The following is a 24,312-nucleotide window of genomic DNA, read 5'->3' on the forward strand; positions in this document are numbered from 1 at the left end:
CACAAAAACTGTATTAACAGCTTCATTCTTCTGAATTTGGGACCTGAATTGGGAAAGGAAGAATCAAGAATAGTTGTCTGAGGAGCCAAGATAGAAGTCATAAGTATCTAGAGTCAAGAAATGATTATAGGCAATATTGTAAAAACATATAGCATTGTAAAAACAATAGCTATTAGGAACTTCACTTTTTTTTTTAAAAGCAAGGAATGTTTTCAAAAATGATTTAAAAGTACATCAGGAGCACTGAAAGTTAACAAAATCTTTTATTGACAAAAAGAAATCTTTACTAATATGGACATAAAATAACCTAAATATTTTATACTAAAAAGACCCAAATTTTAATTTTATTCTTTTTGTGCATGATTCATGTAACAATCTGCCGTAAGGATTTGTCAATATGCCCTTATGTGTATGCATTTAGGCATTCACAAATACATAAATATACAAATAAGTAATACATTTAAAGTGTTTAACTATAGCTTTAAAATTAAATCTATTAAATAAAATAATGTGTATATCATATTAAATTTACTCTCTGGATAAACTGTTTCAGCTTTCCTAATAAACAAACAGAAAATTATATTCATTATCTTGTATGAACGTTTGGATTTCTCTGTATTAGCCTTTTATATTAATTATCATCTTTAACCAAAGTATTCAACTTTCCTTTTATTCAGGCGTAAAAAAGTTAGAGGAGAGGAAATAAAGAATTATTTAGATATTTTTCTGTCTACTAACATTTATTTCACACAATTTAAACAACTTTGATGTATAAACATATGATATAATTCAAAGGCATGTGAGTATTTTGTTCATCTATTGCCATTCTAAGAAATAAGGTAAAAATTATATTTAGTGACCAGTGTTTTGTATCTGTTTCTTATTTGGAAATTGTTTAGGCGTCCAAAGATGGTTTATTAATTAACTTAACCATTTGTCTAAGATCTTAAAGTTAGTTAAGGGTCAGAAAATTATAATTTTAGTTAACAGATTAAATCTTTGTGATTTGTAGCAATGTGATAATTTTATAAAATTAAACCTTTATTTGATTTATTTTTATTGCAGTAACATTGGTTTATAACATTGTATAAATTTCAGGTGTACATCATTATACTTCTATTTCTGCATACATTACATCATGTTCACCACCCAAAGACTAATTACAATCCATCACCACACACATGTGCCTAATCATCCCTTTTGCCTTCCTCTCTCCCCTCTTCCCGTCTGGGTAACCACCAATCCAATCTCTGTCTCTATGTGATTGTTTGTTGTTGTTTTTATCTTCTACTTATGAGTGAGATCATACAGTATTTGACCTTCTCCCTCTGACTTATTTCGCTTAGCATAATACCCTCAATTTCCATCCATGTTGTCACAAATGGCTGGATTTCATCGTTTCTTGTGGCTGAGTAGTGTTACATTGTATATATATACCATATCTTCTTTATCCATTCATCCCTTGTTGGGCACTTAGGTTGCTTCCAAGTCTTGGCTATTGTGAATAATGCTGCAGTGAACACAGGGGTGCATGTATCTTTACACATTCGTGTTTTCATGTTCTTTGGATAAATACCCAGCAGTGGAGTACCTGGATTGTATGGTAGTTGTACTCTTAATTTTTTGAGGACTCTCCATGCTGTCTGCCATAGTGGCTGCACCAGTTTGCACTCTCACCAGCAGTGTATGCGGGTTCCCTTCTCTCCACACTCTCTCCAACACTTGTTTCCTGTCTTGTTAATTATAGCCATTCTGACGGGCGTGAGGTGATATCTCATTGTAGTTTTGATTTGCATTTCCCTGATAGTTAATGATGTTGAACATATTTTCATGTGCCTGTTGGCCATCTGTGTATCTTCTTTGGAGAAATGTCTGTTCAGGTCTTTTGCCCACTTTTTAATTGGGTTCTTAGTTTTTTTGTTGTTGAGATGCATGAGTTCATTGTATATTTTGGAGATTAACCCCTTATCAGATGTATGGTTTGCAAATATCTTCTCCCAATTGTTAGGTTGTCTTTTCATTTTGTTGACTGTTTCCTTTGCTTTGCAGAAGGTTTTTAGTTTGATGTAGTCCCATTTGTTTATTTTTTCTATTTTTTCCCTTGCCCGGTCAGACATGGTACTTGAAAATAGGTTGCTGAGCATAGTGCCTATGTTTTCTTCTAGAAGTTTCATAGTTTCAAGTCTTACATTCAAGTCTTTAATCCATTTTAAGTTAATTTTTGTGTATGGTGTAAGAGAATGGTCTACTTTTATTCTTTTGCATATGGTTGTCCAGTTTTCCCAATACCATTTATTGAAGAGACTTTCCTTTCTCCATTGTATCTTCTTGGCTCCCTTGTCGAAAATTAACTGTCCATAGATGTGTGGGTTTATTTCTGAGCTCTTGATTCTGTTCCATTGATCTGTGTGTCTGTTTTTGTGACAGTACCATGCTGTTTTGGTTACTACAGCTTTGTAGTATATTTTGAAGTCAGGGAGTGTGATACCTCCAGCTTTGTTCATTTTTCTCAGGATTCCTTTGGCTATTCTGGGTCTTTTGTTGTTCCATATAAATTTTAGGATTCTTTGTTCTATTTTTGCTAAAAATGTTGTTGGAACTTTGATAGGGATTGCATTGAATCTATAGATTGCTTTAAGAAGTACGGACATTTTAACTATGTTAATTCTGCCAATGCAAGAGCATGGAATATCTTTCCATTTCTTTGTGTCTTCTTCACTTTCTTTCAACAATGTTTTATAATTTTCAGTGTACAGATCTTTCACCTCTTTGGTTAAGTTTATTCCTAGGTATTTTATTCTTTTTGTTGCAATTGTAAATGGGATTGTATTCTTAATTTCTCTTTCTGCTACTTCGTTGTTAGGGTATAGAAACTGATAGTGTATAGCAACTGATTTTTGTGCGTTGATTTTGTATCCTGGAACTTTACCATATTCATTTATTATTTATAAAAGTTTTTTGGTGGATTCTTTAGGGTTTTTTTATATATAAAACCATGTCATCTGCAGATAGTGACAGTTTCACTTCTTCCTTTCCAATTTTGATCCCTTTTATTTCTTTTTCTTGCCAGATTTCTCTGGCTAGGACTTCCAGTATTATGTTAAATAGGAGTGGTGAGAGTGGGCATCCTTGTCTGGTTCCTTTTCTTAGAGGGATAGCTTTCAGTTTTTCACCATTGAGGATGATATCAGCTGAAGAATTTTATAAAATTAAACCTTTAAAAAGGCATTCATGGGGGCCGGCCCCATGGCCGAGTGGTTAAAAATTCCGAGCACTCCACTTCAGTGGCCCCGGGTTCGTGGGTTTGGACCCTGGGTGCAGACCTACTCTACTCATCAGCCATGCTGTGGAGGCATCCCACACAAAATATAGGAAGACTGGCACAGATGTTAGCTCAGGGCTAATCTTCCTCAAGCAAAAGAAGAGGAGGTTTGGCAACAGATGTTAGCTGAGGGCAAATCTTCGTCAGACACAAAAAAAGAGAGATACTCATTGTTATCACTCATTTTAGTTGAATACAATTTTATATGTGTGATTTTAAATTTTATGCAAGTTATGGAAATAGTGGAATCTTGCTTAACTCATAAAACTAATGTAGGAAATTCAGTTTAATCAAAAGAAATTTAACCCTGGCTTTGTCCAAACCAAAATATTGTGCTGACACTTGCTTATACATTAAACTAATTTTTTAAAGACTCTGAATCATGCCAAAAACGTTATCTTCTTTTAACTTGAAAATAATGCCTTTTCTTCTTTTCTCATAACTGTAATAATATAACCTATTATGTAAATATACTTTAGTGTTCACAAAAAGAAACACATCTTAGGGGCCAGCCCAGTGGCACAGCGGCTAAGTGCACGCGCTCCATTTCAGCGGCTCGGGGTTCGCAGGTTCGGATCCCAGGCGTGCACCGACGCGCCGCTTATTAAGGCATGCTGTGGCGGCATTCCTTATAAACCAGAGGAAGATGGGCACGGACATTAGCCCAGGGCCAGTCTTCCTCAGCAAAAAAGAGGAGGATTGGCATCGGATGTTACCTCAGGGCTAGTCTTCCTCACACACACAAAAAAGAAACACATTTTAATAACTTTTTCTTTCTTTATTTCAGACATTTTGACTGTTTATCTGGAATAGATATTCCTAAAATGTGCACATAAAAAGTGAATGACTCTTGGGGATGGTCCGTGGTTAAAGTTTGTGCACTCACCTTAGGTGGCCCAGGGATCCCTGCACACTGCTCATCAAGCCATGCTGTGGCATCTCTCCATATACAAAATAGAGGAAGATTGGCACAGATGTTAGCTCAGGGACAGTCTTCCTCACACACACACAAAAAACTGAATGACTTTTTTGATCAGGTAATCATTAATTTCCTAAGGGAAGGAAAAGGAATTGGAAAAAAAAAACGAAAAGGGAGCCTGCTTAAAATGTTAATGTCATAACACTGAAAAAGGATAATTATGTTCTCTCTGAAAAGAGAGAGAAGAAAGTTTATATAGAGAAAAACAGATTTTGAAATATATACTCACAAAAAAGAGTAACATTCAAATTATTTTAAGTTCTTGGCAATTTTCTCAATAAGTCTGATCTAAAAGCCAGCACTTATTAATCCTTCAGGTATGGAAGCAAAGGAAGGGACTATTTCCAACATTAAAGAAAGGGATCTCTCTTTTAGACAATCTCTTCTTGAAGGTTTCTTCCCTTTTTGTTCTAAAGTACCTCTCAAGTAAACAATCTTGTTTATGTCAAAAGTTCTCCAAAGTGGCCATTGCAATTCCAAATTGTCTTTGGTGAAGCCGTGCAAGTTGCAGAGATTAGCATGCCATTTGTGCTACAGTGAGAAAAGCTGAAGGAAACAGGTCTTGGGCCTGGCAGAGGTGTAGTTTTAGATTGAGGTTCGGTGGTGTAAGGATGCTGCTTATCTGAACTTCTGTCTCTGGAATTTGGGCAAAGGTCACTTGGCTCCAGTTAGGGCTGAAAAAGCTAAACAAAGCAGTTCTCAGGATCACAAAGATAAGACAGAAGTCCTTTCCAGTTTTGAAATAGTGACCTGCCACAAAATTTATCCAAAGGACAGTTTGTTCAAGGATTGCCAGTCCTTCTGAACTCAGCCCCTGGGGCGGCTGGAGGATAGACCTATAGGGCCTTTGCTTGTCCTTCCCTTATACACTTTTCCTCTTACAGGTGAACAACATTTAAGACAATAGACGGACCATGCAGGTATTAGAAAGCTAGAAAACAATTGTTGCAATTTACAGACTTACAAATCTGATCAGTAACTAAAATGTCTCAAAGGATTTATTCCTAGGAAAACAAAATAAACATCTGCTGAAGGTTCTCAACAAAATATGAGAGCTCAATTCAGTGTGAACTTAACTCCAACCATGAACAGGGGTCTCAAATGTGTGCACTATTACTGAGTTGAGGCACTTGTCCAAGGCAACAAGGACTTCACCCGAAACTCCATTTTTGTCAATGTCTCCCAGCCAAAGACCACTAGAAACAGACCTGTAATGGAACAAGCTGTTTCTGTTACTAATTGCAACAAGGCTCCTGAGAGCCTTCTCTCATCTTCCTCGGGATCACCTGTCCAGGTGTACAGTGTGTACAAGTTAGGGAAGAATGCTGTTTGTGGGGAAGAGGACCTTTCACAACAACAACAAAAAAGGCCCTAAACACAAGAACAATTGTGTAGTTCTTTCTAGATGGAATTCTGTAGTTATACTAGGGTATTCTGCTCAAAACACACCTAACATTTTTTTTAATTAAACTTTTCATTTTGAGATGATTATAGATTCTCATGCAGTTGTTAAATAAAAATAATAGAGAAATCCTTTGTATCCTTTCCCCCAACGGTAACATCTTGCAAAACTCTAGGATAATATCACAACCAGGATATTGACATTGATACAGTTATGATACAGAGCAGTTCTATCACGAGGATTCCTCCAGCTGCCCTTTGAGAGCCACATCCACTTCCCTCCCATCCTCAATACCTTCTTAATCCCCCGCAACTGCTAATCTATGTTCTCCATTTCTATTATTTTGTCATCTCAAGGATGTTATATACATGGAATCATACTGTATATAATCTTTTGAGATTAACTGTTTATCATATAGCATAATTCCCTGGAGATTTATCCAAGTTGTTGCATGTATCAGTAGTTCACTCCTTTTCATTGATGAGTAATATTCCATGGTATATATGTACCATAGTTTAATCATTAAAGGACACCTGTCTTGCTTCCAGTGTTTGTCTATTATAAACAAAGCTGATAGAAATATTCATTTACAGGCTTCCATGTGAACATAAATTTTCACTTCCCTGGGATAAATGCCCAGGAATGCAATTACTGGATTGTACGGTAGTTGCATGTTTAGTTTTTTAAGAAACTGCCAAATTGTTTTCCAAAATGAGTGTATCATTTTGCATTCTCATCCACAATGTTTGAGTGATCCGGTTTCTCTGTGTTTGGTATTGTCGCTATTTTTTAATTTAGCCATTCTAATAGGTGTGTAGTGATATCTCATTGTAGTTATAATTTGCATTTCCCTAATGGCTGATGCTGTTGAACAACTTTTCATGTTCTTATTTGTTGTTTATATAACTTCTGAAATATCTATTTATATCTTTTGCCCATTTTCTAATTGGATTGTTTATTTGTTTTTAAATGTTGAGCTTTGAGTGTTCTTTAGATATTCTGGATACTAGTGCTTTGTCAAATATGTAGTTTGCAAGTATTCTCTTCCAGTCTGTAGCTTTTTATCTTCTTAAGAGAGCCTTTTGCAGAACAAGTTTTTCATCTTGATGAAGTCCAATTTATCAATTTTTCTTTTTATGGATAATGTTTTTGATGTTAAGTCTAAGAACTCTCTGCCCAGTCCTAGATCCCAAAGATTTTCTATGATTTTTTTTCCTAAAAGTTTTATAGTTTTACATTTTATGTTTAGTCCATGATCCATTTTCATTAACTTTTGTATAAGGTATGAGGTTTAGGCCAAGATTTCTTCTTTTGCCTGTGGATATCCAGTTGTTCCAGCACCTGCAAACAGACTGTCTTTCCTCCATTGAATCACTTTTGTACCTCTGTCAAAAATTAGTTGGGTGTATTTGTGTGAGTCTGTTTCTCTATTTTGTTCCATTGATTTACGTGCCTATCCCTTTAATACCACACAGTCTTGATTACTCTAGCTATAAAATAAGTTTTGAAATTGGGTAGATGGATTCTTTCCGCTTTGTTCTTCTTTTCCAAAGTGTGTTAGCTATTCTAGTTCCTTTGTTTTTCCACATAAATTTTAAAATAGTCTTGTCTATATGTACAAAAAAGTCTTACAAGAATTTTATTAGGAATTCCGTTAATCCTGTGTATCAATTTGAGGAGGATTGACATCTTCATTCTGCTGAGCCTTCCAATCTAAGAACATGGTATATGTCTCCATTTATTTAGAACTTTGATTCTTTCAGCATTTTGTAGTTTTCAGCATACAAATCCTATACGTGTCTTGTTATATTTACACTTAAGTATTTCGTTTTATTTTTTGAATGATTGCAAATGGTACTGTATTTTTAATTTCAGTATGTACATATGTTCATTGCTAGTATGTAGAAATACAATTGATGTTTGTATGCTTATCTTGTATCCTGCGACTTTGCTGAATTCACTTGTTACTTCTAGGACTTTTTTTTTGTACATTCTTTGAGATTTTCTGTGTAGACAATTATGTCATCTGCAAATGAGGAGTGTTTTATTTCTTACTTTCTGATCCATATGATGTTTATTTCCTTCCTTGCCTTATTTCACTGGCTAGGACTTACAGCACTATGTTGAATAAGAGCAGTGAGAATAGATAGCCTTTCATTGTTCCCAATTTTAGGGGGAAGGCATTCAGTCTTTCACCATTAAGTATGTTAGCTGTAGGTTTTTTTTGTAGATGATCTTTATCAAGTTGAGGAAGTCTCTCTCTATTCCTCTGTTTCTGAGAGTTTTGATCATGAATGGGTATTGGATTTTGTCAAATGCTTTTTCTGCATTGATTGATATGATCATGTGATTTTTCTTTCTTAGCCTGTTTACATGAATTACAGTGATTGTTTTTTAAATATTGAACCAGCCTGGAGTCCATGGAACAAACTCTACTTGGTCATGGTGTATAATTCTTTTTGTATATTGCTAAATTCTATTTGCTAATATTTTTCTATGAGATTTCTTCATCTATATTCATAAGAGATATTGGTCTGTAGTCTTTTGTTTTGTTTTATACTGTCTTTATCTGGTCTGATATCAGTGTAATACTGGCTTCATAAAATAAATTGGAGTGTATATCCTTCTCTTCTATTTTCTGTAAGAGATTGTATGGAATTGGTGTTCATTCTTATTTAAATATTTGGTAGAATTCTCCAGTGAAACCATCTGGTCCTGGAGATTTCTTTTTCAAGCATTTTAAATTAAAAATTTAATTTTCTTAATGATTCAAATTATCTATTTCATATCGAGTAAGTTGGGAGAGTTCGTATTTTTTGAGGAATTAGTCCATTTCACATAAGTTGTCAAATTTATCTTTGTAGAGTTGTTCATAGTATTCCCTTAACCTTTTGATGTCTGCAGTGTCTATAATGATATCCCCTGTTTCATTCCTGATAACGGTGATTTGTGTCTGCTCTATTTTTTCTTTTGTCAGTCTTGCTAGAGCTTTGGCAATTGTATTGACCTTTTCAAAGAATCAGTTCTTTGTTTCATTGACTTTTCTCTAGGTTTTTTTTCTGTTTTCAGTTTCTTTGATTTCTGCTTTTATCTTTATTATTTCCTTTCTTTTGCTTGCTTTGGGTTTATTTTACTCTTTTTTTTTTTAGCTTCTTGAGGTGGGAGCTTAGATGATTGATTTAAGACTTTTTCTTTTGTAATGTATGCATTTAGTGTTACACAGTTCCCTCTCAGCACTGCTTTTGCTGTATCTCACAAATTTTGATATGTTGTATTTTCATTTTCATTCAGTTCAATATATTTTTTGGTTTCCCTTGAGACTTCCTCTTTGACCCATGGATTATTTAGAACTGTGTTGTTAGTTTCCAAGTGTTTGGAGATTTTCCCGTTATCCCTCTGCTGTTGATTTCTAGTTTAATTCCATTGTAGTTATAGAGCACATTCTGTATGATTTCAATTCTTTTAAATCTGTTGAGGTTTGTTTTATGGCCCAGCATATGGTTTCTCTTGGTATATGTTCTGTGAGCACTTGAAAAGAATGCATGTTCTGCTGTTGTTGGATGAAATATTCTAAAATGTCAATTCAGTCCTGTTGGTTGATGGTGTTTTTGAGTTTTTCTATATCTTTGTCAGGTTTTTGTCTGTTTGCTCTATAAATTATTGAGAGAGGGTCTTGAAGTTACCAACTATAACTGTAGATTTGTATATTCCTTTCGATTCTGTTAGTTTTTATTTCACATATTTTGCAACTCTGTTTTTTGGTGCATACCCGTTCTTTTTGGTGGATAAACTCTTTTATCATTATCTAATGTCCCTCTCTGTCTCTGATAATTTTCTTTGTTCTGAAGTTTCCTTTATCTTATATTAAGAGCTACTCCTGATCTCCTTTGGTTAATGTTTTCATGGCATATATGTTTTCCATCCTTTTTTTTTCAACCTGCCAATACTGTTATTTGAAGTGATTTTCTTGTAGACAGCATATAATTGGGTCATACTTTGTTTTTGTATTCCAGTCTGCCAATGTGTCTTTTAATTGGTATATTTAGACTGTTTATATTTAATGTAATTATTGATTTGTTAGGGATACATCTGCCATTTTATTTTAATTTTGTTTGTATTATCTATTTTTTTTCCTGCCTTCCTGTTGGTTATCTGCATACTTTTTAAAAATTTCACTTTGATTTATCTCTAGTGTTTTGGAGTGTATCTCTTTGTATAGCTTTTTAGTGGCTGCTCTAGGTATTACATTATATATACATAATTTGTCACAGTCTATTGGCATCATCATTTTACTAGTTCAAGTGAAGTGTGGAAACCTTACCTCCTTTATGTCCCTTTACAGATATTTAAAGATATAATTATATTTAAAGATATAATTATCTTTAAAATATAATATAATATAATATAATAAGTCTAAATTCCTCTACATCCATTTAGAATCACATCAGACAGTGTTATAGTTTTTATTTCAATCATCAAATATAACTTAGACTCAAAAAGAGAAAGAAAGCCTATTGTATTTACCCATATTTTTGCTTATCATGTTCTTTCTTCTTTTCTCATGTTCTAAGGTTCCTCCTTTTATTGATTCCTTTCTGTTTAGAGAACTTCGTTTAGTCATTCTTTTATGGTAGGTCTGCTGGCAACAAATTCTCTTGGTTTTCCATCATCTGAGAATGCCTAGGTTTCTCCTTCAAACCTGAAGGATGTTTTTGCTGGATATAGGGCTCTAGATTGGCGGATATTTTCTTTCAGCATTTGAAAAATGTTCTGCCACTTCCTTCTGTCATAGATTCTGATCAGAAACCTGCTGTCCAGTAGATTTGGTCTGCAGTATTTCAGGGTACTTAAGTCAACATGGGCACTAGGCTAAAAGTTCTCTAAGTCTGAGGCTTTACCCTCACCAAATAAATTAACGTTTATTCTACATTCTAGAAATTTATCATGAAATGTAATGGAGCATATATTAAAGACTTAACCAATATTTTTTGACTCAAGTTTCAAAGAAAAACTAGTATTTCTCTCTGATTCATTAAAACCTGGAAAGACGTAAGTGGTGAGCAGGAAGTAACTTTTTGTGTCTGTTTCTTTTTAATCCAGCATGGAGAGAAAACTTATATCATTGGTTCCATCTGTCTCCATATCAGAAAAAGAACTCAATGGCACCTTCAGCAGTAACAACAGCAACAGGAACTGCACAATTGAAGACTTCAAGAGAGATTTTTACCCCACTGTGTACCTGATAATATTTGTCTGGGGAGCCTTGGGAAATGGCTTTTCCATATATGTTTTCTTGCAGCTTTATAAGAAACGCACGTCTGTGAATGTTTTCATGCTAAACTTGGCCATTTCAGATCTCTTGTTCATAAGCACGCTGCCTTTCAGGGCTGACTATTACCTCAGAGGCTCCAATTGGATATTTGGGGACCTGGCCTGCAGAATCATGTCTTATTCTTTGTACGTCAACATGTACAGCAGCATTTATTTCCTGACTGTGTTGAGTGTTGTGCGTTTCCTGGCAACTGTTCACCCCTTCCGGCTCCTCCATGTCACCAGCATCAGAAGTGCCTGGATTCTGTGTGGCGTCATATGGGTCTTTATTATGGCTTCCTCAATAACGCTTCTGAAAAATGGCTCTGAGCAAGAGGGTAATGTCACATCATGCTTAGAGCTGAATCTCAATAAAATTGGTAAACTGCAGGCCATGAACCACATTGCCTTGGTGGTGGGCTTCCTGCTGCCATTCTGCACACTCAGCATCTGTTACCTACTGATCATCCGGGCTCTATTAAAGGTGGAAGTCCCAGAAACAGGGCTGCGGCTTTCTCACAAGAAGGCACTGACCACCATCATCATTGCCTTAATCATCTTCCTCCTGTGCTTCCTGCCCTATCATATACTGAGAACCCTCCACTTGATCATGTGGAAAGTGGGTACCTGCAGAGACTGGCTACATAAAGCTGTGGTCATCACACTGGCCTTAGCAGCAAGCAACAGCTGCTTCAATCCTTTCCTCTATTACTTTGCTGGGGAGAATTTTAAGGACAGACTAAGGTCTGCACTCAGAAAGGGTCATCCACAGAAGAGGGAGTGCAGCTTTCTTGTCTGTGTGTAGTTGAAGATGGAAACAAGAGTGTAAGGGGTTACTAGGTGCGGCCCATTCTTGTATCCTTGTGTCCACCTGCATTCACACACAGTCTCCAAATGACCTTGTATGTATCCATTCCTAACAAAGGTCGATTCCCAACATTTATGTTGTTAACAAGACCTACTTCAAAAATTTCATTAGGTGCATTTTCAGTGATTGAGTCTAAATGAGGAATGAAAGAGGAAAAATTCCTACTAGAGTCTTGCAACCTGTCAGGCTGGGAAAAACTTCCAAGTGAATGCTACTTTTCATCAGATTCTGTACCAGATCTCTGCTCCACCACGCATTCTAAATTCTTAACTTTGAGACAACCCCAACTTCCCCAGCTTCTCCAGCTCCTTTTCCCTCTTCTATCCCCTGAGATATAACCAGTTAACAAAGTTACTGGAGACCCCAGAGCAGATAAGAAAAGCATCCTAAGAATTCAGGGGAAAGACTTTGTGAAGAGGAAGGATGCCGTTTAACAAAGCAGAGTCAGGGTCCCAAACAAGAACAGTGAGAGAAAAAGGGAGAGGAGAATTGGGGCAAGAGAGAGCTGGTGAGAAGTAGAGGGGAGGAGGAATTTCACTTTACATTGGGAGAGAGGCTGTAGCACACGGAAGGCAAGAATGTTCCCTTTGCCTCTCTCTTGCTGGGGGTTAGGAAGGAGAGGAAGAGTAGGAAGAGGACCTGGGACTTTGCTGTAGGGGATGGAGGGATTGCGTGTGGAATAAGGGAGAAGGGTCAATTTCACTCTTGAGATTTGGGTTTAGACTGACTTCACTGCAGTTTTCACTCCTGCCCATTAATCCATTGGGATGGGAGCCAGAATAAAGGACGTAGCTCTAAGAGTTTGGTTGGGCACTCAGAGAGAGGGTGTGGTGGAGAGCAAGTTGCAAAGGTTGTACCTCTGAAATTCTATTAACAATTTGGCAGAACCTGAGTAGGGTGGTGTTGCCTTCCATTTTGAGAGAGTATAGAAAATCAGTGGATAGTGGGAGGGGGTCCCTTCTGTCCACTGAAACAAAGCTAAGGCTACTACCAACTACTACCACCATGACCGCTGTACTGCCAACAATTGAGTACCTTCTGCATGCTGGGCAGACTAGGCCAGGCACTTTACATTCATTAATCCCATTTAACCCTCACACCAAAGCCCTGTTTCCATTTTACAGATGAAGAAACTGAAGTTCAGAGAAATTAAGAAACTTGTTCAAGTTCACACAGCTTCTAAGAGTTTTAAAACCTCTGTGAGGAAAGGTTGGCTGGGTGCTGTTCCTACCACTCCGTTTGCAAACTTCCAGGAAGATTGGTTGAAAGTCTGAATAAGAGCTCTTGTCCTCCACCAGGCACCTACCCCTCCTCACTCTCAGAAGACTGAGGTTTTCTCTTTGGAGTTGATGACCCCAGGCACAGTGGAGGGTGGGAGGAAGGTGGTGTTCTGAAGCTGGAGAGGGACTAAAGTCTTCATAGTAAACCAGAACTCCAGTGTCCTTCCCTTACTCAGCTCCAGAATGCTAACAGACAGACTCAGATCCTGTCAAGACAAGCCTGAAGGATCCTCCTGTGGGGGAACTGCCCAACCCAAGAAAAAAAGACTGACAGATACAGACTGTTGGGGATTCCCCAACACAAAGGCTGGGTACCTGCCCTATTACCTACCTGACAGGGAAGCCTACAATGCAACTAATCCCTTCCACTCACAGAGAGCATCTAATCAACCTGTTAGAGCCTAACTCTTAATTATGAACAGTCAATGACTACTACGCATTGGAGGAAAAGGCCCGAACATGAAAAGCATCAACAAATAAATGAAAGGGTAGATAGAGACATTTCAGCATGAAAGGTCTCAACATCTTTATCACTCTTGCACTTTTTATCAGAAAGCTACTGGAGGATGTGCTCCTCCAAAATAAGAGATTAAACTAAGATAAAGGAAAACATGGCACTAGGAAACGAGGAATCCAACCCAGGAGAAAAGTGAAGAGAATTCCCAGGATGTTGCTACGTTGCAGAAAAACAAGAAACTAATTGATTTGCACACATTGGGAGGGATTTATATTTTTCTTGGAGAGCTTGGGATGAACTAGTGATAAATACACAGAATAATAAGCCAATGAAAAGATAATATGATTATTAAATGCTAGGGGAAAAGAAACTGTTATATAAGAGAGGAAATATAACCATAATACACTACATGGCTCAACAGTGAATAATGTTTACGTAGAGAATAATGTAAATAGCAAAACACTGTAATATAGCGTTTTTTAGGAAACGAGAGAAGAAGATGTGTAAGAAATATAAGTCCTTATCTTCCATCACAGAAAATGCATAATAACTAAAGCTAGAGAATGATAAGTAGCTGTATAAAGAGTGTTATTTAGCAATAGGAGCTAAAGACCAGAAGAAACTGAAAAGAATTGACAGAGATTGCCTCTGGAGAGAGGTTGGGGGTGGGAGGATAGGCTGGGGGCTTCTCTTTTCCTTTCAAGAACTATTTAACTGTCTAACTTGTGAATATGTCTTGCTGAAATAAAAATTAAGTTAAAATGAAATTTTAAAATTTAAGTTAATTCTGAGTTAAGAAAAAAAAAGACGACGAAAAGAAAGGCCACCAGAATTGGAAATTGAACCCTGACAGGAGAAAGGAAAGCAGGAAAGGACTAGACTTGGATTTGGCCCCCTGTGGGATGTCCACCCAGCCCTGCCATGGGAGGGGAGTCCCCTCTTTGGGTGAGGAGAGTCACTTCCTGGGTCAGAGGTGGTTTGGTATGTCAGGATATTTTTAGTTGCAAGTAATAGAAAATCCAACTCCAAATGGATTAAACAATCACTATCTCATATAACTAAAATGTACAAAGGGAAGTTGGACTTCAGGTCCTAGTCAACCGGGGCCTTTGTGAGCCTTCCTCTCTGAAGATTGGCTTGGTCCCATGGCTGAATCTCCTTATGGGAACTAGCTGATTGCAAGCAGCCTGAGGCTACATGCTTCCCTACTGGTATCTAGGAGAAGAAGTCCAAGTCATCTAACAAAAGTCATGGGCTTCCTTTTGATCGGACCTACTCAGATTACACACCAGCTTCTAAACTAAACCAAGGAAGAAGGGATTGCTCTGACCACATGAGGATGATCAGAGTCTACACCTGGAGTGGGAGTTGGGGTTAAACCCACTGAAATCTCAGCCAGGAGAGGTGAAATGGGGCTTGCAGAGGCCACATATTCAGCACTGCAAGTGAGATGAAAAGAGAACTGCCAGCCAGCCAGGCATCCATGTGGGGCATGGCCTGGACCTAAACAGTAGGCCCAGCAGCAAAAGAGGGTGGAAGGAAAGGTGGGCTTGAGGAAGAAGGGCAAAAGCTAAATTAGAAGTTTATATTGTGAAGTTATAGAAAGCTCAACAACTTTCTTTCCAAGATAAAGCTGGTAATAACTGAGAGCAACCTAGGTCCTTGAGATGAGCGACAATAGAGGGGTTGTGAGTTATTAGTGTCTTTAAGTCTATGGTGTGTGTGTGTGTGTGTGTGTGTGAGAGAGAGAGAGAGAAAGAGGGGACACCAAGACCTTAATGACTTATTTTTCCTTTTTCTAAGACTTTTCCTTTCCCCAGCCAGGGTGAAGCATCTCATTTGGTGAAGAACGTTGTCCTTGAGGAAAAGAACAAAATGGAGCTCTTTATTTCCCAAAGTGAAAGCCAAGAGTGTTCAGGGGTTTTAGATACAGTTCTTTTGTTTGAGAGATTAGATATCCCCTCAAGAAAGCACATAAATTGTTCAACTGGGAGAAAGGATTTTGGTTGCATCAACTTTAGCAGGATTATGATACCAGAACTGTGATTTTTCAGTGGGGACCTAAGAAGCAAGTGCCATTACATTTTGTAACTATTTTAAATGACCAGTTGACTATTTTAGATTTAGTTAAGCTGACTGGAAATTTATTCTGAAGTAGAGATGGTGCCAAACTGGCCAAAAATGGGTTAGGAGGAGAGATTGGCAAGAGAGTTGGCTTTCTGTAGAGAATTCATTTTTCTTAGAAAAGAGCTTGAAAATAGAGACCCTGTCAGAGGAGAATGGGAGTGGGGAGGGTAATGTAGGGGATACGGTGATGGAAGATCCTTCTTCTCAGGATATTTCGTCCCAAGTAGATCGAGGCATCTACTTAAGGCTAATAAAAGCTACGAGGAGAAATACAAGGAGAGAGGACTTGTTAAAAAGTTAATATGTATTTCAAAGTTCTAATAAGTAAAAAGAGTATGGCACCATAAGAACCCACTAAGAGATCAAAGAAACACTGCCCCCAAAGATCCTTGTATTCCAAGTGTGAGGTGGACATAGCAGGGCCTGCTGGTCATGAAAGGAACCAGCAGCCTGGGTCAATGGACCAGGGGCTGATGACCAGAGGGGCCTCCCTGATGTGCTGGCTCGTGTAGGACCTCAGGATCTTTGCATAACCCTCAAGTTAGGGAAAAACAAACTATTGTATACTTCTCAAATTGGAGAACCCTTGGAATGACCAAGACTGAATTTTCCATTTGGTTTGTGGGATGGGTGCTTAAAGTCTGGTGTAAATTAATTTTCTTAAAATTAAACACAACGCTTTCTTTATTCACAAGATCTTTCATAGAAACAAAAATGTGTGAACTAAAGAAGAAAATTGTTACCTCTATTCTTACTCCTGCTTGAGTAATGGAATATTACCAGTACCTTCACACACATTTATGTACCTTTGATTCTAGAGGTAACTATTATTCTGAATTTTGTGTGAATGATTCTTTTGCTTTTATTTACAATTTTATCACTAAATGTATCTCCAAGCAAAACATTATTTAGTTTTGCATGTTTTTGCACTTTCTATAAATGGCATAATATAGTAACCATTTTTTTTCCACTGAGATTTATCTTTTTGAGGTTCAATCATGATACTGCTTCTTGTGTGAGTGTAGTATGATTTGATCATCCTTACTTCTGTTAGTGGAGACTCAGGTTATTGCCAGCTTTTGCCTATCAGGAATAATGCTCCTATGAATATTCTCACACATGTCTCTCAGTGCACACGTGCAATAGCTTCTCCAGATCATACATTTAGGAATGGTCCATGATCAACATTTCTAGATAATGCCTAACTCTCTACCAAACTGGTTTTACCAAGTCACAACCCTGTGAGTAGTGTATGAGAACTCCCAGGGATCTACCTCCTTGGAAGCATTTGAGACGGTCCGACTTTTAACCTGTTGAAACCTGGAGGGTTTCAAGTGACTTTCACTGTGGTTTTCATATAAATAAAACTTGGGGATTAATCACCAATAAACTCTCACAAAAGGAAATTCTAAAGATTATACATTGGATAAAAGAAAAATGATAATGGAAATTCAGAAATGCAAGAAGGAATAATGAACAAAGATAGATAAACATATAAGTAAACAAAAAATTCTAGGTTGACTGTCTTCTGCTTTTTGTTGTTGCTGATAAGAAGTCAGTTGTCTAATTGTCATTCTAATAATAATAATAACTAATTATAGTGTATATTAATTGTGTATTATTTAATAATAATAGCTAATTATAGTGCCTATTAATGCTAGACATTCTTCTAGAAAGTGTGTATGCATTTTTCATGTAATACAAGAAATTGAAATGTTATTAATCATATTTTACAGATGAGGAAACTGAGTCATAGGTGTCTATGAAGTTACTTGCCAAAATGTACTGCAAATGATAGAGCCAGGATTGGAACCCAGCCAGTGCAGTTCCAAAGCTCATGCTCTCACCAACCACACTTGACCCTGTACTATCTTAAACTCTTATTTGCTACACTAAACTACAGTGTGATGCTTCTTCATAGACAAGCTGATTTCCTTTCTGGTGGGCCTTAAGATTTCTCTTTTTCTTTTGTGTTCTGAAATATTACTAAGCTCTTTCGAGGTATAGACTTCTTTTTAATTATACTGATTTGGATTCAGCTGTGTCTAATCCATTGTTAAACCCATGTTCTGCATTTTTAATTTCAATTATTTTACCTTTCATTTCTAGAAATGTTTTTTTTCAAAGTGGCATGGTTGTAATTTATAGTGTCATGCTCTTCTCAATCTCTTCAAGACTGTTCTTCATTTCTTGAAATATACTTATTTTATACTCTATGTCTAATGATTCCATCACGAAGTCTGTGCCAGTCTGATTTCCCATCTGTCAGCTCTGCTGCCTCTCACCCATGGTAACTTGGTATGTTTTGTGATTTTTGACTATGAGCCCATATTCTTTAGAACTTTATCAGTAGGAATTTTTTTGAGGCTTAAGTTGACTTTCCTCCAGAGAGGTTTTGCATTTATTTCTGCCAGGTTCTTGGATGCATTACAATCCTGAGACCACATTAAATTAAATTCACTACTTGATTTTTTTTTTTTTGACCACATAAGTAGTGAAAATTCTGGCCATAACTTCTTCAAGAATTAACCTGTGATTCAAAATTTTCAGGAGACATATTTTTCTGCCTTTATCTAATGGAGGGATCCAGACAGGCAAGGTCCGTTCCTGTTTACTTCTGTATGATAAGTTTGTTTCTCATATATATGCCCTTATACTGAGAGTGGAGCTTACAATGTTCTAGCTTTATTCAGGGGTATAGTAGATCTTCTCTGGAAATGGTCACCACTGATTCCTTGTCTATCTGCAAGTGCATGCCGTTCATCACATCAAGAAGTGGAATCTAACTCCCTACCTCTTGAATCTGGGCTGGGCTTAATGACTTGTTTGGCTGATAGGATACAGCAAAGGTTACATCGTGGGACTTCTGAGGCTAAGTCATAACAAGCCTTGTTGCTTCTGCCTGAGTCTCTTGGAACATCGCTCTTGAGATGCTCCCTCTTGGAACTCAACTGCCAGTCTGTGAGAAGACCAAGCTACCTGGAGAGGTAGCGTGAAGATGCTTGAGTTAAGAGCCCCAGCTGAGTTCCCAGCCAAGAGCCAGCATCAACTGCCAGCCATGTGAGTGAGGCCTTCTGGGTGGAAGCTAAGCCTTCAGATGACTCCAGCCCCAGCCTCCATCTGGCTATAAGCCCATGAGACTCTCCAAGTAAGAACTTCCCAGCTGAGCCCAGTCAACCCATAGAATGTAATAATACATTTTATTTTAGACCACTAAATGTTGGTGTGGTTTTTTATACAACAAGGGGTCATCTGTTAGACTTTCTATCTTGGGTAGGATCTAGGCTTTATCACCAGTTTCCCTCATCCCATTAGGTCACCAAAACATCAACAAAGTTCACTGGGGTTTAGAAAACACTCTCAGAGTGAAAGTGGTTGTTGGTACTCCCTTACTTCTCAGAGTTCACATTTTTACTTTGTTTTGACCTCTCTAGATTTTTTCCCTTTATTTTGCACTCTGTAGTGTAATTAAAAACTAAGATTATATAGTTTTTGTCAGGTCAGAATTTGAGGAAATATCTTCCTCCAAACTGTCAGAAATTAAAGCCTTTTAGCTTCTTTGTAGGAAAGGAAATAAGATTCTGCACTCTAGAATTTTTTTATGAATTTGGTATGGATCTGTGGCATGCTTTTCTAATGAGAATGCCTATCTCCATTCACTTTTCAATCCCCTCCAATTCAGCTTCTGTTTCCAGCATTGTACTCACTGGCTTTGCCAAAAGTCGGCAATGACCACCATGTTGTCAAATCTAGTGGTCCCTTCCTTAGCCTCAACTTCCATGGTCTCTGTCATATTAGACACAGCTAACCACTGCTTACCCTTGTAACTCTTTCTGGGGGGTCTTTATGATGCCACAATCTCTTGGTTTTCCTCCTATATCTCTGGCTACTTCTTCAAACAGGCTTTTATTTAGACACCAATGTGGATTTGTTTGTTTGTTTTTGGTCTTTGATCCATTCATCAAGTACCATAGACTGAATCTCAGTCCATTTCTTTGAGATCCCAAGCTCTTCTTATCTTTTGCCAACCCCCATTTTGGCAGCTCAATTCTGCCTGATTTCACTCATCCAGTAACCAGGGAACCCAAAGAGTAGGAATAGATTTTCTGAGGATTTCATTATCACTGATTTGTCCTTTCAGCAAGGTTGGATATCTTGAATTCAACTGATTTGTAGTTCTGACAAAGGTTGTCTCTCTCCTGCTGCCTCTTCCTTTGTTAACCTCAATGGCGTGGTCAATTTCCCCAGCCAACCACCCAACAGTTTACACCCTACTTTTGCTGGCTACAAGATAGAGAAATTGAAAAGAATTTCATCTTCTCCCAAGCCAGATTTTTAAGGGAAACCTTCATAATTTTATTTGAAATAAACTTCCAAAATACGAGAACTGTCATTCAATTCAATTCCACAAGTTATTTTACTGGGTACCCACTAATTATGTATTAGATACTGTGCTTGGCACCTTGGGGGTATAAAAATGAGTAAGACATGGTTTAGGAAAGGACCTAAAACATGTACACAAAACACCAAGACATAAGTCAGAAAGTGATGAGTATTACAAGGGAGGCACAGATGAACCACCCGTAAAGCACAGAGAAAGAAGAATTCTAGTTCAAGTGGTAGCTTTGTGGAAAATGGGCTATCTGGCTTAACCCTTAAAGAAAGGGCAGAATTTAGCAGGAAGGGAAAAGAGAAGGATATTTCAGTTGAAAGACATAGATAAAGACCCAAACAAAATCATGATCTTTTTGAAGATCGTGAGCCCTCTGGTGTGGACTGGTGGACATACAGGTCCCCGAGGGAAAGGAATAGCACATAAAGGCTATGGGAGCAGGTTGGGAGGGACCATGGAGGACTGCGAAGCCATGTTATGGAGAGGTGCCATTCAGGAGGCAGTGGGAACCACGGATGACTTCTGAGGGCAGTAGTATCATGACTAGACCTATCCGTGTATGAGGAACATTACTCTAGAGGGAACATGGAGGCCAGATCTTCAATATAAATATAGAACCATATTCCAAAGCTAAACAGAATTTATTCTTGATTATCTTCAATTGCGTATGATTCATTCTCTCTTCTTCTCTGTTGGGGGAGATAAGTACAAATTAATTTTATTAGGTTTGCCTTCAAGGAAATGGCATAAATCTTTGAGCACAGGAGCCATTTACTTTGAAAATCTATGACTCTCTCTCTTCAGATCGCCTTACTTTGACCACATTTGGACCTGTGATTTTATATTTTGGCTAAATCAACTCTTTAGCTTTTAAAACAAACAAACAAATCCACACCTGGAAATTCTTATTGAATATATTTGTAGTCTGGCCTGATCATCTGTATTCTTTAAAAGTTTCACCAGTGATTCTGATGGAGTATATTTTTGTATCCTCTTTTCAGAACTTACAGATCTCCAACTACCCTCTTTGGAAGAAGCAGATTGTTTTTTACAAACAATTCTCCATTTCAAATTTGAATATCCTCTGAAATAGCTTCTAAGTATCTGAGTTCTGTTTCAAGCCAAGGGAACATAAAAATCTGAAAAAGAAGTATGTTTATAAAGGAAAGAGTGTTTTGACAAGGAGTCAAATGAGCTGAGATATAGCCTCAGCTCTGACACTTTCCAGGTGTGTGACCTTGGGCAAAGGACTTAGCTGTCTTTCCCTTAGTTTTCTCATCTGTGACATGGGAATGACAATACTTGACCCATTTTGCAAAGTAGTCATGAGGACAGAATAAAATATGAGAACACATGTCAATCCTTTTGAAATCTGTAAAATGCTATAGAAAGGCAAGCTATCATATGCTACTAGACATTTTGTATAAATAGAGTTTTTATTAATCAAATTACATTTTAAATGCCTTTGGGGAGTCTGCCATGCAAATGAAATTGTCAATGAATCTTTAAATAAGGCAAACAATTATTTTGTGATAAGTCAGTTCAGAATTTGTTCTTTGTATTTGAATTTTGAGTGTTCTGAAAATAGGGCATACTCATGTTCCTACTTAAAAGACTGCAATGATTATGCTGTGCATAACGCAGCACTGGGCAGAAGGGAGCTCAGAAGTCAGCATTTGCCCATGTGATGAGGGAGAAGTGAACATCCTGGAACTCTTCCAGATTGCTCCCCCTCTAGGGCTCCTAGAGCAAATGACTTTAATCCTTTTTCCGTACAAAGTGATGTCGTGGAAGCCAAATTCATTGTGACTCAAAGCAACTCTAGGGTCTCCTTAACCTCCTCTCAAATGCAGACGTCTATAAACAGCTTCTTACATAAATACACCTAGTAACTTCCAGAAATATGGGAATAAAGCCATAATCTCAAAGGAGAATGGTCAGACTATTAAAGCTGTGTGCCATAAATCAAGAATAACACAAACTTGGCTGAACTCAGTCTTGACCACCTTTAGGACCGTTCTTTAGGAACAGTTGCAATCCATAACCTTAAACCAAAGGTTAGGGGTTTTATTTTGTGTTGGTTTGTTTTCATTTGTCACAAGCCTGCAAGAAAGAGAAAACCGCAGAAGTCACATAAAGACGCTTTGAGTCACATAAAGACCCGAGGCTAAGTGTTCTGGGAAGCGGTTTAATGCAGCAGGGAGGCCTGGCTCGCAGTCTGGGAGACCTGCATCTGAACTCTGGCTCCAGAGTTCTCAGGCAAGGAAGGCAACCTCTTGGAGCCTCAATTTTCTCATCTGTAAAATTGAAAATATTAAAAATCTTGCTTATTTTAGTCGGCGGAACCTGTAGGGGAGGATAACATTTTCCTTGACTCTCTTAGGGTCCCTGGCAAGGTCCAAAAATTAAACTGACAAAGATTGATGTGGTAAAACAAGAAATATATTTGGTCTTTGTCCCCAGGTCCTGGCACAAGGCTCCTAAAACCCTTGCCATTTCCTGAGTGATAGGAGTATCTCTTGTTACTCATAAAGTGCCCCTTTCGAGCACACCTGAGTTTGTGCTAATGAGGTGCCTTAGGATGGGACCCCTAGATAGCCTTGGGATGGGGTGGGTCACCAGAAAGACCAAGTGTTTAGAGGGTTGGAACCTTCAGCCCCCATCCACTGATCTCCGGGAAGGGGAGGTGGAACTACAGAGTAAGTTCTATAAAAACTGTTGAACAACAAGAGTTGATGAGCCTCTGGGTTGGTGAATGCATCCACATGCTGGGAGGGTGGTGCACCCAGTTCCATGGGAACAGAAGCTCCTATGCTCAGGACCCTCTGAACCCCCTACAAACTGCTTCATCTAGCTGTTCATCTGTATCCTTTATAATATCCTTTATAAGAAACTGGTGAAAGTAAATGTTTCTCTGAGTTCTGTGAGCTGCTCTAGCAAATTAATCAAACCCGAGGAGGTTTTGATTTGACCTCCTCCGAGGAGGAGGTCATGGGAACCTCCACTTTATAGCCAGTCAGTCAGAAGCACAGGTAAACAACCTGGACTTGCAATTGGCAACTATAGTGGAGGAGAGGGTCAGTCTTGTAGGACTGAGCCCTTAACCTGTGGAATCTGATGCTGTCTCCAGGTAGATAGTGTCAGAATTGAGTTAATTGCTTGGCGGTGTTGGAAAAACACACATTAGAACAGATTAACTAGAGAAAAACTTACAAATTTATTTAATAAATTTTACGTGACACATGAGCCTTTATAAGGAAGTGAAGACCTGAAAGAAACTGTGAGCCCTGAGTATTTTTGTGGTAGGTTTGGTGAAGAGTGGGTAGCCATGTAGGGATACGCAGGCTAAGGAGTAGGAGATAAGTGTGGTAGACTGGGAGAAACCGAGCAATGCTGTTTTTGGATTCTACTTGGCATCCCTTTGGCTTTGGAGATAAGGATGCTCCTTTCCTCTGGGTACAGGGAGGGCACCCTCGCATGAAGCTTTTATGACCTGTTTCAGGAAAGAAGGGTGGAGGGAAGGTCAGAGTGACATGCTTGCTTCTGCTGTTCTCTCAAACTGCCTCAGCCCAAAACATTCAATAAGCCAAGGTGCCATATTTTGAGATAGTGTGTCCTCAACCCCACCAAACCACAGGGTCAGAAAATTTGAAATATTGTAAGAATACAAAACAGTAATGACAGAGAGAACCGAAAAACATCCCAGCTCAGAGTGTGTGCGTGTGTGTGTGTGTGTGTGTCTGTCTGTCTGTCTGTCTCTGAAGTCATCTGTAAATCAAAAGGAAAACATTTCAAGCCTTGGATGGAAGTTGCAGCTGACAGTCTTTGTGGTCTTTCTGAGATGCTCTGATCTAAAGACCACCATCCTCTATCTATCAACCAACTTGGACACAGTCACTTTGCAGGAATTTTTAGTCCATTTGTACTTCCCACAAGTGAAGCTTTGAGCTCTATTTGGATGATACTGCAGAGAAAGCTACTTCATTTTCATAATTCTGTGCATTTACCTTGTGCATTTTCTCTTGTAACCTGTGTAAAGTCAGGCATTTTTGTGGTCCAGTCACAACATGGGGTCACATTCAAAGAAACACAGCCTGGCATCCAAAGAGTAATTTAGCAATTAGGATCTTTATTACATCTCTTCAAGAAAATGCCCATGAGGAATTTTCTCTTA

General features: G+C 38.0%; 1 protein-coding gene across 1 annotated transcript; it reads left to right on the forward strand.

Annotated features, from left to right (window-relative positions):
• Positions 1 to 10,804: 10,804 nt before the first annotated feature.
• On the forward strand, positions 10,805 to 14,280 carry CYSLTR2 (cysteinyl leukotriene receptor 2). The gene has a single exon (XM_004444062.3). It carries the CDS (start codon positions 10,805 to 10,807, stop codon positions 11,816 to 11,818), a length of 1,014 nt encoding a protein of 337 aa, XP_004444119.2. The 3' UTR covers positions 11,819 to 14,280.
• The last annotated feature ends 10,032 nt before the right edge of the window (positions 14,281 to 24,312 follow it).

The sequence above is a fragment of the Ceratotherium simum genome, chromosome 10 (assembly GCF_057802395.1).
Source record: "Ceratotherium simum simum isolate JZ-2026a chromosome 10, ASM5780239v1, whole genome shotgun sequence".
Classification (NCBI taxonomy): domain Eukaryota; kingdom Metazoa; phylum Chordata; class Mammalia; order Perissodactyla; family Rhinocerotidae; genus Ceratotherium; species Ceratotherium simum.

Excerpts from the sequence above, each read along its gene's own strand:
- CYSLTR2 (XM_004444062.3), top strand. The coding sequence starts at position 10,805 with ATGGAGAGAAAACTTATATCATTGGTTCCATCTGTCTCCATATCAGAA.